This window comes from Diospyros lotus, chromosome 12, assembly GCF_014633365.1.
Source record: "Diospyros lotus cultivar Yz01 chromosome 12, ASM1463336v1, whole genome shotgun sequence".
Lineage (NCBI taxonomy): Eukaryota > Viridiplantae > Streptophyta > Magnoliopsida > Ericales > Ebenaceae > Diospyros > Diospyros lotus.
In genome coordinates, this window is record NC_068349.1 from 5784009 (window position 1) to 5797115 (window position 13107).

At 37.5% G+C, this 13107-nt stretch overlaps 1 protein-coding gene across 7 annotated transcripts in view; it reads right to left on the bottom strand.

The window, feature by feature from the left end:
• LOC127814163 (membrane-anchored ubiquitin-fold protein 3-like) overlaps window positions 1-13107 on the bottom strand; it is an 81463-nt gene that overhangs the window by 67723 nt on the left and 633 nt on the right. For 6 of the 7 annotated variants that reach the window (XM_052355455.1, XM_052355460.1, XM_052355454.1 and 3 more), the window contains exons 2-3: window positions 12964-13100; window positions 12486-12698 (exon numbers count right to left, since the gene is read on the bottom strand). In XM_052355455.1, coding sequence (XP_052211415.1) covers window positions 12486-12618 — 133 coding nt within the window. In that variant the 5' untranslated portion in view covers window positions 12619-12698; window positions 12964-13100. The remainder of the gene's footprint in view (window positions 1-12485; window positions 12699-12963; window positions 13101-13107) is intronic. The other variant, XM_052355458.1, reaches the window with a different exon arrangement.

The following is a 13107-nucleotide window of genomic DNA, read 5'->3' on the forward strand; positions in this document are numbered from 1 at the left end:
TGTTGGTCACATCTCGCTATATAGATTAGGTGACTAATTATCTATGCCACAGAGCCTTAAGCAGGAGGCAAGGCCATCCAAAACAGGTCCCTTTGGTCTAAAATTTTTCACCCATGAAAAAGCATTCGTGGTTATGAATAACCACTGCTAGACCAATATAATGCTAGCATGTGATCCCACAGGATGCATCATAGAGTAAAATCTACAGCACCAAAACTTACTTTAGTTGAAGAATCAAAGATGAATGAAATAGATAAGCATGGAGACCAGTGAAAATAAAGAAAGCTATTGAAGTTTTGCATAGAGAATATTCTAGAAAATCAGAAAGAATCAGAAGAAGCCAGATTGATGATATAACCGGAAACAAGTTAGTTAGATAGGTTCTAATTAAGTCGGTTATAAAAGGGTAGAATAGACATTGTGTTGTTTTAATTTACCCTTTGTAATTTCCGCCCAACCCTCTATAAATAAGATAGATAGGCGGACTGAAATGATCATTCGATTTCTTCTCTTTCTGAATAAGAGAATTGCTGTGAGAGGAAAGACTTGAAGTTTAGAAAGTTCTTTGTAATCTCGAGTTGAAGGCAGTGTGCTCGTGTGATAGGAAGAGAGGAGAGGGTTTATGTGGGTTTCTTGTGTACTGATTCTCAACTGGAATTCTAGTGGATTTCTCTTGGACGGCGGCTGGATATAGGAATGATTTCGATCAGTTCGAACCAGGATAAATCCTTGTCTCTTCTTGTGGTTTGGTTGTCTCTTTCTTTGTTTCTATCTCATTTAAATTATGTTCTTGTATTTACAGTTTATATTTCTGTTGTTAATTGATTTCCGGGTGAGGAGTGTTGAGAGAATTGGAAAACAAAAGTATTGATTGAGCTATCTAAAGAGCTCATAATCTTAACAGATTGGCATCAGAGCCAAGAACTCTTTCAAGAATTGCCCTAGAAATCTATAGTTTTAATCCCTGTCATGGCTTCCGCACCCTCTTCTACTACATATGACAGAAATTTGATGGGTCAAATGATTTCGGTCTATGGAAAATTAAGATGAGGGCACTGTTGGGAAACATGGGATTGGAAGAAGCCTTAGAGGCAGAAAAGAAATTGCCCAAGAATGCCACTGAAGAACAGCAAAAAAGATTTCAGTGAGCGTAGGAAAGAAATCAACAAGAGGGCCTATAATACTCTAATTCTAAGTTTAGGAGATAAAGTTCTTAGGGAAGTTTCAAGGATGGAAACAGCTGAGGCTTTATGGTCTTAATTAGAGTGTCTTTACATGATAAAAACCTTCTCAAATAGGCTGTATTTAAAAGCAAAGTTTTTTACATTTAAAATGCAAGAAGGGCAGAAACTGCAAAATCACATAGATGAGTTTAATAAACTATGTCTTGATTTAGAAAACATAGATATTAACTATGATGAGGAAGATAAAGCCCTTGTATTATTGCATTCTTTCCCAAGAACATATGAAACCTTTGTTGATATATTAAAACATGGTAGGGAAAAATTATCCCTAGAAGATGTTTTCGGGGCATTGAACTCTAAGGAGTTGCAGCAGAAATTAGAAGGAAAAGGGTTAACAGGGGATGTCCTAACTGCTAGAAGTAGGACTGAAAAGAGAGTTTAAATCTAGGGGGAAGTCTAGGTCCAAGTCTAAGAATGGTGAGAAACAGATTAAATGTTATCACTGCCATGAAGAGGGTCATATTAAGAAATTCTGCCCTAAGAGAAGGAAAGAATTTAAAGAAAAATCAAATTCTGATATTTCATCCTCCCTATGTGAGTATGATTATGATAATGCAGATGCATTGGTTGCATCTTGCCTAGAAGATAAGGATTTGTGGGTTTTAGACTCAGGTTGTTCTTTTCACATGACATCCCATAGAGAATGGTTTTAAAACTATAAAGATATAGGTGGTGGAAAGGTGATGTTAAGGGACAACCATGAGTGTATTATAAAAGGGATAGGAGACATAAAATTAAGAATGCATGATGGATTGGTAAAGACTTTAAAATCTGTTAGGGATGTTCCAGATTTAAAAAGGAACTTAATATCCCTAGGAGAATTGGATAAGAGTGGTCATTCCTATAAAGGGCATGGTGGAGTTTTAAGGTTATCAAAGGGAGCCCTTATATGCATGAAAGCTGCCCTTTACAATGGGATATATGTGCTGCAAGCAACCACTTTAATTGATGAGGCAGCTATAGGTGAAAATAAAATCTATGACCAAACAAAGTTGTGGCACTATAGGATGGCTCACATAAGTGAGAAAGGCATTTAAAGAACTGTCCAAACAAGGTATCCTAGGTGCTGGAAATTTAACAGATTTGGACCAATGTGAAACATGTATTTTTGGTAAGTCTTCTAAGGCAAAATTCCCTAAGAAAGCAAACCACATATTTAAAGCCCCTCTAGAATATATTCATTCAGATTTGTGGGGGCCTAGTCAATCTTTAACACATGGTGGGGCAAGGTATTTTTTGTCAATCATAGATGATTTCTCTAGGATGGTTTGGGTATATGTAATAAAATCAAAAGATGGAACTTTAGAAGCATTTAAAACCTGGAAAACCTTAATAGAGAATCAAAAAGGTATGAAAATCAATATTATTAAGACAGATAATGGACTTGAGTTTTGTAACAAAGAATTTGCCCGAATGTGTAAAGAAAATGGCATCCTTAGGCATTTAACAGTCCAGAGAAACCCTAAGCAAAGTGGCATAGCTGAGAGAATGAATAGGACCCTTTTAGAAAGGGTAAGATGTATGTTAATCCATACTACATGGATGATTAGTTCTAGAAGTTGAAGAGAAGAACCTGTTAGAATGAAGATGTTTTTTCTGACTGTATTTTATTCTAAGTTAGATTAATTCACTTAGTTATTTTATTATAAGGGGTATGTTAGTCTTTTGTATAGGCTAAGTTTTAAACCTTGTAATTGCCGCCTCCCTATAGTTTATAAATAGGAGGCGAGAGCTTGCAGTCGGTCATAACATCACAAATCATTCTAATTAGTCTCTGTATGCGAGTGATACTGCCGAGAGAGAGAGAGAGAGAGAGAGAGAGAGAGAAAGAAAGGCTTAGAGATAAAGTTAATCCTTGTATTCTCTTGTGAGAGCAGTGAACTTGTGTGAGGGAGAGAAAGAAGGTTCTTGTATCTTGTTTCAAGCGGTTTTTAGTGGATTTTTTCTCTCAGAGAGAAGGCTGGATGTAGGATTGTACTTTGCAGTCCGAACCAAGATAATTTTGTACTTCTCGGATGGTTTGATTGTTCTTATCTTTTATTTCTTTACTGTTTTCAATTCCTGTTATCTATATTCTGTTGTTATCTTGATTTCCGGGTGAGGAGTGAAGAGAGATTGGCAAATCTAAGTCTTGAATCAGTTTCTAAGAGCTCCTAATCATAACAGATTGGTATTAGAGCCAAGAATTTTTTCAAGAATTGCCAAGAACCCTAGAAATCTTTAGTTTTAATCCCTGTTATGGCTTCTGCACCTTCTTCCGCTAGGTATGACATAGAGAAATTTGATGAATCAAATGATTTCGGTCTATGAAAAATTAAAATGAGGGCGTTGTTGGGAAATTTGGGATTAGAAGAAGCTTTAGAGGCAGAACAGAAATTGCCCGAGAATGCTTCTGAAGAACAGAAAAAGGATTATAATGAGCATCAGAAAAAAATCAACAAGAGGGCCTATAATACTCTAATTCTAAGTTTAGGAGATAAAGTTCTTAGGGAAGTTTCAAAGATGGAAACGGGTGAGGCTTTATGGTCTAAGTTAGAGAGTCTTTATATGACAAAAACCCTGTCAAATAGGCTGTATCTAAAGGCAAAGTTTTTCACATTCAAAATGCAAGAAGGGCAGAAACTAAATAATCACATAGATGAGTTCAATAAAATACGTCTTGATTTAGAGAACATAGATATTAACTATGATGAGGAAGATAAAGCCCTTGTATTATTGCATTCCTTGCCAAAAACATATGAAACCTTTGTTGATATATTAAAACACGGTAGGGAAAAATTATCCCTAGAAGATGTTTTCGGAGCATTAAACTCTAAGGAGTTGCAACAGAAAGTAGAAGGAAAATCTGCTGGAGATGTCCTTACATCTAGAAGTAGGACTGAAAAGAGAGAGTTTAAATCAAAGGGGAAATCAAGAAGCAAGTCTAAGAATGGCAAGAAACAGTTTAAGTGTTATCACTGCCATGAAGAGGGTCATATTAAGAAATTCTGCCCAAAGAGAAAGAAAGACTTTAAGGAGAAATCAAATTCTGAAATTTCATCCTCTATGTGTGAGTATGACTATGATAGTGCAGATGCATTAATTGCATCTTGCCTAGAAGATAAGGATTTGTGGGTTTTAGACTCAGGTTGTTCCTTTCACATGACATCCCATAGAGAATGGTTTTTAAACTATCAAGATATTGGTGGTGGAAAGGTGAGGTTAGGGGATTACCATGAGTGTACTATAAAAGGGATAGGAGACATAAAATTAAGAATGCATGATGGATTGGTAAAAATATTAAAATCTGTTAGGTATGTTCCAGAATTAAAAAGGAACTTAATATCCCTAGGAGAATTGGATAAAAGTGGTCATTCCTATAAAGGGCATGGTGGAGTCTTAAGGGTATCAATGGGATCCCTTATCTGCATGAAAGCAGCCCTTCACAATGGTATATATGTGCTGGAAGCAACCACGTTAAGTGGTGAGGCAGCAGTAGGCGAAAATAAAAGCTATGATCAAGCAAAATTGTGGCATTATAGGATGGCTCACATCAGTGAGCAGGGACTTAGAGAACTGTCCAAACAAGGTATCCTAGGAGCTGAAAAATTAACAGATTTGGATCAATGTGAAACATGTATTTTTGGCAAGTCTTCTAAAGTAAAATTCCCTAAGAAAGCAAATCATATATCTAAAGCCCCTTTAGAATATATTCATTCTGATTTGTGGGGCCCTAGTCAATCTTTAACACATGGTGGGGCAAAGTATTTTTTGTCAATCATAGATGACTTCTCTAGGATGGTTTGGGTATATACAACAAAATCAAAAGATGGAACTTTTGAAGCTTTGAAATCCTGGAAAACCTTAATAGAGAATCAAAAAGGTATGAAAATCAAGATTATTAGAACTGATAATGGTCTTGAGTATTACAACAAAGAATTTGCCCAAATGTGTAAAGAAAGTGGCATCCTTAGGCATCTAACAGTCCCTGGAAACCCCAAACAAAATGGCCTAGCTGAGAGAATGAATAGGACTCTTTTAGAAAGGGTAAGATGCATGTTAATCCATGCTAGGTTGTCCAAATCATTTTGGGGAGAAGCTGTTACAACAGCTGCCTATGTAATAAATAGGTCTCCTTCAGCTGCAATAGGGTTTAAAACACCCTATGAAATGTGGCATGGTCATAAGCCAAACTTAGCACATCCAAGGGTATTTGGCTGCATTGCTTATACTCATGTTAAGCAAGGGAAATTGGAGCCTAGAGCCAAGAGGTGTCTGTTCATAGGTTATCCTAATGGAGTAAAGGGATATAAGTTATGGGCCTTAGAAGAAGGATTGCCAGGGACTTTGGCCAGTAGGGATGTGACTTTCAGTGAGGATTCCTTCTTAAAGGATGATAAGGTAGATATTCAAAAGGATAGGATAGTAAAAGGAAAGGCTGGTGAGATAGATCAGCGAGTCCAGGATGCTGCCATGCAAAATCCCATGGATCTGGCAGCAGATCAGCACACTGACAGTGCTGATTATCCTATGCAAATGGACCAGCATGATGCTGATCCTTATTCTCCTACTTTAGAGAGCTTTCCGCAGAGTAGCAGTGATGATCCCTCTAGTTCTGAGAGGTTCCAGCCTTCTGGCAGTGCTGGACCTTCAGATTCAGATAGTTCCCCTAGTGCAGGCAGGTATAATGTGGCAAGGGATAGACAAAGGAGGGAGGTTAGACCTCCTATTAGGTATGGATACTCTGATTTAGTCTCATGTGCACTGTTAAGTGCAACAGAGATAGCTGGTGATGAACCTCTTACATATGAAGAGGCTATGAGATCAAAAGATTCCAAGCTTTGGGTAGATGCAATGAGATCGGAAATGGATTCTCTAAATAAGAATAAAACTTGGGTTTTGGTTGATAGACCCTTGGGTAAAAGGGTAATAGGCTGTAAGTGGCTCTATAAGATTAAAGAGGGGGCAGGTAAGGAGCAAAAACCTAGGTATAAGGCTAGGTTAGTAGCCAAATGATTCACCCAAGTGGCTGGGGTGGATTTTAATGAGGTTTTCTCACCAGTAGAGAGACATACCTCTATTAGAATCTTGCTAGCAATGACTGCCCATTTGGATTTAAATCTAGAGCAAATGGATGTGACCACCACATTCCTCCATGGATGAGTTAGAAGAGGACATCCTAATGGATCAGCCTAAGGGATTTGAAGTAAGGGGTAAGAAGGAGCAAGTATGCTTGTTAAAGAAGTCCTTATATGGACTTAAGCAATCCCCTAGACAATGGTATCAAAAATTTGATACATTTATGATCAACCAAGGTTTTAAGAGAAGTGCCTTTGATTGTTGTGTCTATCTTAAGCATATTTCATCTAAAATTTTTATCTACCTCCTTCTATATGTGGATAACATGCTGATTGCTAGTCAATCAGATGTGGAGATTCATAGATTAAAGCTGAAATTAAATTCAGCCTTTGAGATGAAAGAGCTAGGAGAAGCTAGAAAGATTTTAGGGATTGAAATAGAAAGAAATAGACAAAAGAGGTTAATCAAGTGATCTCAAAAGGCATACCTAGAGAAATTGATTAAGAGATTTCAAATGCATGATGCAAAGGAGGTAAAGGTTCCTTTTGCACAACATTTTAAGCTATCCCACAACCAATCTCCTACTGATAAGGAGAGCATAAGAGAAATGAGCAAGATACCTTACTCTAGTGTAGTAGGTAGTCTCATGTATTGTATGGTGTGTACCAAACCGGACTTAGCCCATGCTCTGAGTGTTGCTAGCAGGTTTATGGCTAATCTGGGTAAGGATCATTGGGCTGCAGTAAAATGGATATTTAGGTACCTAAAAGGACCAATAAACATAACTTTAGTTTATGGTGGAGCTTGTGTTGAAGATGAGCCTAATATACTAGGATTCACTGATGTTGACCATGCAACAGACTTAGATAGGAGGAGGTCATCTACCGGTTATGTATTTAAGCTATGGAATGCAACCATAAGCTGGAAAACAAATTTGCAATCAGTAATAGCTCTCTCAACCACTGAGGCTGAGTACAAAGCAGTTACAGAAGCTATGAAGGAGAGCTTATGGTTGAGAGGTTTAGTGAGTGAACTCCTAGATAGAAAGGTTAAGGCAATCTTAAATTGTGATAGCCAAAGTGCTATTCATTTGGCTAAAAATCAAGCTCATCATGAAAGAACTAAACACATTAATATTAGGTATCACTTTATCAGAGAAATCCTTGATAGGAAAGAAATAGATTTGGTAAAGGTAGTAGGTGAAGATAATGTTGCAGACTTGTTTACTAAAACAGTTCCAATGTCAACATTACATCATTGTTTGAGGCTCTTACATATTTTTATTTGTGAATGATTAGTTGTTTTGCAGGTCCGAGAAGATATCAGATTGATGGAGCCGGATTCTAGAAGATAATCATGCAAAAATGGTGGAGATTTGTTGGGTTTTTTGCATGGAAGATAAGTTCTAGAAGTTGAAGAGAAGAACCTGTTAGAATGAAGATGTTTTTTTCTGACTATATTTTATTCTAAGTTAGATTAGTTAACTTAGTTATTTTATTTTGAGGGGTATGTTAGTCTTTTGCATAGGCTAAGTTCTAAACCTTGTAATTGTCGCCTCCCTATAGTTTATAAATAGGAGGCGAGAGCTTGCGGTCAGTCATAACATCACAAATCATTCTAATTAGTCTCTGTATGCGAGTGATACTGCCGAGAGAGAGAGCGAGAGAAAGAAAGGCTTAGAGACAAAGTTAGTCCTTGTATTCTCTTGTGAGAGCAGTGAACTTGTGTGAGGGAGAGGAAGAAGCTTCTTGTATCTTGTTTCAAGCGATTTCTAGTGAATTTTTTCTCTCGGAGAGAAGGCTGGATGTAGGATTGCACTTTGCAGTTAGAACCAGGATAATTTTGTGCTTCTTGGATGGTTTGATTGTTCTTATCTTTCATTTCTTTACTGTTTTCAATTCTTGTTATCTATATTCTGTTGTTATCTTGATTTCCGGGTGAGGAGTGAAGAGAGATTGGCAAACCTAAGTCTTGAATCAGTTTCTAAGAGCTCCTAATCATAACATTACGTTATCCAAATCATTTTGGGGAGAAGCTGTTACAACAGCTGCCTATGTAATTAATAGGTCACCTTTGGCTGCAATAGGGTTTAAAACACCCTATGAAGTATGGAATGGCCATAAGCCAAGCTTAGAGCATCTAAGGGTACTTGGTTGCATTGCTAATACACATTTTAAGCAAGGGAAATTGGAGCCTAGAGCCAACAGGTGTCTATTTATAGGTTATCCAACTCGGGTTAAGGGATATAAGTTATGGGCCCTAGAAGAAGGATTGCCAAGGACTTTGGTGAGTAGGGATGTGACTTTCAGTGAGGATTCTTTCTTAAAGGATGATAAGGTAGATCTTCAAAAGGATAGGAAAGAAAAAGGCAAGGCTGTTGAGATGGAACAGCAAGTCCAGGATGCTGCCATGGATAATCCCATGGATTTGGCAGCAGATCAGCACACTGACAGTGCTGATTTTCCTATGCCTATGGATCAACAAGGTGCTGATCCTGATTCTCCTACCTTAGATAGCTTTCAGCAAAGTGGCAGTGATGATCCCTCAAGTTCTGAGAGGTTCCAGCTGCCAGGTAGTGCTGGACCTTCAGGTTCTGATAATTCCCCTAGTGTAGGAAGGTACAATGTGGCTAGGGATAGGCAAAGGAGGGAGGTTAGACATCCTATAAGGTATGAGTATTCTGATTTAGTCTCCTATGCACTGTTAAGTGCAGAGGAGACAGCTGGAGATGAACCTCTTTCATATGAAGAGGCTATGAGATCAAAGGATTCCAAGTTATGGTTGGATGCCATGAAATCAGAAATGGAATCTCTAAATAAGAAAAGACTTGGGTCTTGGTTGATAGACCCTTAGGTAAAAGGGTGGTAAGCTGTAAGTGGCTCTTTAAAATTAAAGAGGGGGCAGATAAGGAGCAAAAACCTAAGTATAAAGCTAGGTTGGTAGCAAGGGGATTCACCCAATTTGCTGGGGTGAATTTTAATGAGGTTTTCTCACCGCTAGTGAGACATACCTCAATTAGAATCTTGCTTGCTATGACTGTCCATTTGGACTTAAGTCTAGAGCAAATGGGTGAGGCCACTGTATTCCTTCATGGTGAGTTAGAAGAGGATATTCTAATGGATCAACCTAAGGGATTTGAGGTTAGGGGCAAGAAGGAGCAAGTATGCTTGCTTAAGAAGTCTTTATATGGACTTAAGCAAACCCCTAGACAGTGGTATAGAAAATTTGATACATTCATGATCAACCAAGGCTTCAAGAGAAGTGCCTTTGATTGTTGTGTCTATGTTAAGCATATTTCATCTAAAATCTCTATCTCCTTCTTTATGTGGATGATATGCTGATTGCTAATCAATCAGATGAGAAAATTCATAGGTTAAAGCTGCAATTAAAATCAGCTTTTGAGATGAAAGAGCTAGGGGAAGCTAGAAAGATTTTAGGGATTGAAATAGTAAGGAATAGACAAGAGAGGTTAATCCAGTTATCCCAAAAAGCACACCTAGAGAAATTGATTAAAAGATTTCAAATGCATGATGCAAAGGAAGTACATGTCCGCTTTGCACAATATCTTAAGCTATCCCACAACCAATCACCTAGTGATGAAGAGAGCATAAGAGAAATGAACAAGATACCCTACTCTAGTGTTGTAGGTAGCCTCATGTATTGTATGGTGTGTACTAGGTCGAATTTAGCCCATGCTATGAGTGTTGCTAGCAAGTTTATGGTTAATCCGGGTAAAGAACATTGGGTTGTTGTTAAATGGATATTTAGGTACCTTAAAGGATTAATAAACATGGCTTTAGTTTGTCACAAACCCTGAATGAATTAGAAGGTCAGTAGGGATCTTAGAAGAAGACGAAGTAGGAGGGAGAGAGAGATTAGAGAGGGAGGAAACGGGAGAAGAGAAAACAGAGAAAAGTTTGACAGAGAAAGAGAATAGAATTCTTCTGATTTTTTATATCCGCTACAAGTTGAGTCTAGAGGGTATATAAGCCTCTAGCATGGGTGCTGCCACAGCAGATCCCACCCCTAATAGCTAACTTTGTTGTCTTTTCTTAGGCCCCTTTAGCGTGGACCATTCCTCTAAAATATCCTATCCCTTACAGCTGTCATATCTAAAGGAATACAATTGCATAAAGTAAATGAAAACATAACAACATAGCATAAAAGAAAAGACCACTAAGACAGTTTAAATTCATTAGTAAACGGCCGATGTCGCGCCATTGTCATCATGTGTGACATAGTTTATGACGGAACTAGTGTAAAAAATGAGTAATATACTAGGATTCACTGATGCTGACTATGCAACAGATTTGGACAAAAGGAGGTCATCTATCGGGTATGTATTTAAGCTATGGAATGCTACCATAAGCTGGAAAACAAATTAGTAATTGGTAGTGGCTCTCTCAACCACCGAGGCTGAGTATATAGCAGTTACAAAAGCTATAAAGCAGAGCCTATGGCTGAGAGGTTTAGTAAGTGAACTCCTAGGAAGAAATGTTAGGGCAATCTTAATGTGTGATAGCCAAAGTGCTATACACTTGGCTAAAAATCAAGCACACCATAAGAGAACTAAACATATTGATGTTAGGTATCACTTTATCAGAGAAGTACTTGGAATGAAGGAAATAGATTTGATAAAGGTAGCAAGAGAAGAAAATGTTGCGAATATGTTCACTAAAGCAGTACCTATGTCTAAGTTACATCATTGTTTGAAACTCTTTACACATTATATTTGTGAATGATCAATTTGTTTTGCAAGCCCTAGAGGAGAGCAATTGGTGGAGCTAGATTCTAGAAGTCTCATGCAAAATGGTGGAGATTTGTTGAAGTTTTACATAGAGAATATTCAAGAAGATTAGAAAGAATCAGAAGAAGCTAGATTGATGATATAACCAGAAACAAGTTAGTTAGATAGGTTCTAATTAAGTCGGTTATAAAAGGGTAGAATAGACATTGTGTTGTTTTAATTTACCCTTTGTAATTTCCGCCCAACCCTCTATAAATAAGATAGATAGGGGGTCTGAAATGATCATTCTGATCCTTCGATTTCTTCTCTTTCTGAATATGAGAATTGTTGTGAGAAGAAAGACTTGAAGTTTAGGAAGTTCTTTATAATCTCGAGTTGAAGGCAGTGTGCTCATGTGATACGAAGAGAGGAGAGGGTGTTGATATTAGGACTATCAAACCAGGACCAAATCAAAGAGAACTCCCACTCGAATTTTTACACACTCACGGAATTAGAAACCAATTAAGTAATCAAACAAAAAAGAATGAAAAAATGAAATTACAGAAAGATAAATCAAAGCAGTAAGAGACGAGATTTATCCTGATTCGAAATGCCTTTTAGCAAACCAACATCCAATAGTCCAACACCCACATAGAGTAGTCTTTTATTCAGATAAAATCGATCAGTACATCAGCTTCTAACCCTCATCTATATCCCCGAGTACACACAACTCATTCTTTCAAGAATACACAAGACTAAATACAAATCACTCAACCTTTCTTTCTCAAGAACGAAATCAATACTCGATCATAGAAGAAATAGAAACTCTCTCCTTGGATTGCCTCTCGACTGCCTCCCATGCCCTCTTATTTATAGAAAGGACGGACACCCCAATATAACTAACTATTATTGGGATATTACAATTAGGCCCCCGAAATACTAAATATATTACACTTGGTATTTTAAACCTAATTGATCTAATCTTCCAGCCAATGCATCTCTAATATTTTACTGATCTTCTGTTGCACGTACTCGAGGCAAACACAACAATCAACAGAGGGTTTCTGTGGGTTTCTTGTGTACTGATTCTCAACTGGAATTCTTGTGGATTGCTCTTGGACAACGGCTGGATGTAGGACTGATTTTGATCAGTTCGAACCAAGATAAATCCTTATCTCTTCTTGTGGTTTCGTAGTCTCTTTCTTTGTTTCTATCTCATTTAAATTCTGTTCTTGTATTTACAGTTTATATTTCTGTAGTTAATTGATTTCCGGGTGAGGAGTGTTGAGAGAATTGGCAAACAAAAGTATTGATTGAGTTGTCTAAAGACCTCCTAATCTTAACAAAAGTCATGGAAAGTTTGAATGGTTCAGGGCGCTGATATTAAATTTATATAGCATATAGTCCAAGATAAAAATATACACCAAACAAAGAGAATAGGTAGGAAAATCAATGACCTTGAGGCCAATCAGCCATAAGCCGTTGCTTAAGAGAAACAACAGTAGTGGACAGTGGATAGGTGCCATGAGCCATATCTGTTCCATCATAGATTCTGAATTTTAATTCAATTTGCACATCTTCTTCAGCCATGATAGCCTCACTCCTTCACCAACCCAATCTAGTAGTATGATAATACTTGCAATTAAAGAACTGAATCTTTCCCAATTCACCTGTCCAAGAATCAGAAAAGGGTAATATTAAACAGGTATTTACTTTACAGCGACTGGTTATATACAAAAGAGAGAAAAAGGGGTAAAAGCAAATTGCAGACTTATAGCTAGTACATTGTTTTTTTTTTTTTTTATGAGCAAGAAAAATTGCAAACTATTTTCTTCCGGTTTCTTGAGATTGATAACCCAAGAGAGAAATTGAAAAGGTAGAAGACTAAAACAAGGACTGTAAACACCCTCATGCTGAATACACAGAGAATCTAACCTTATTTAATCCGCCAAAGAATTCGTCACCTGGGAGAAGATGCAACAACTGCACATTGGAATCAACACTTACAGGACCGACTAAGTACTTCATATGATCCAACAGCTCCTCGACGAGAATACGAGTTTAAGACCTGTCTGCAAC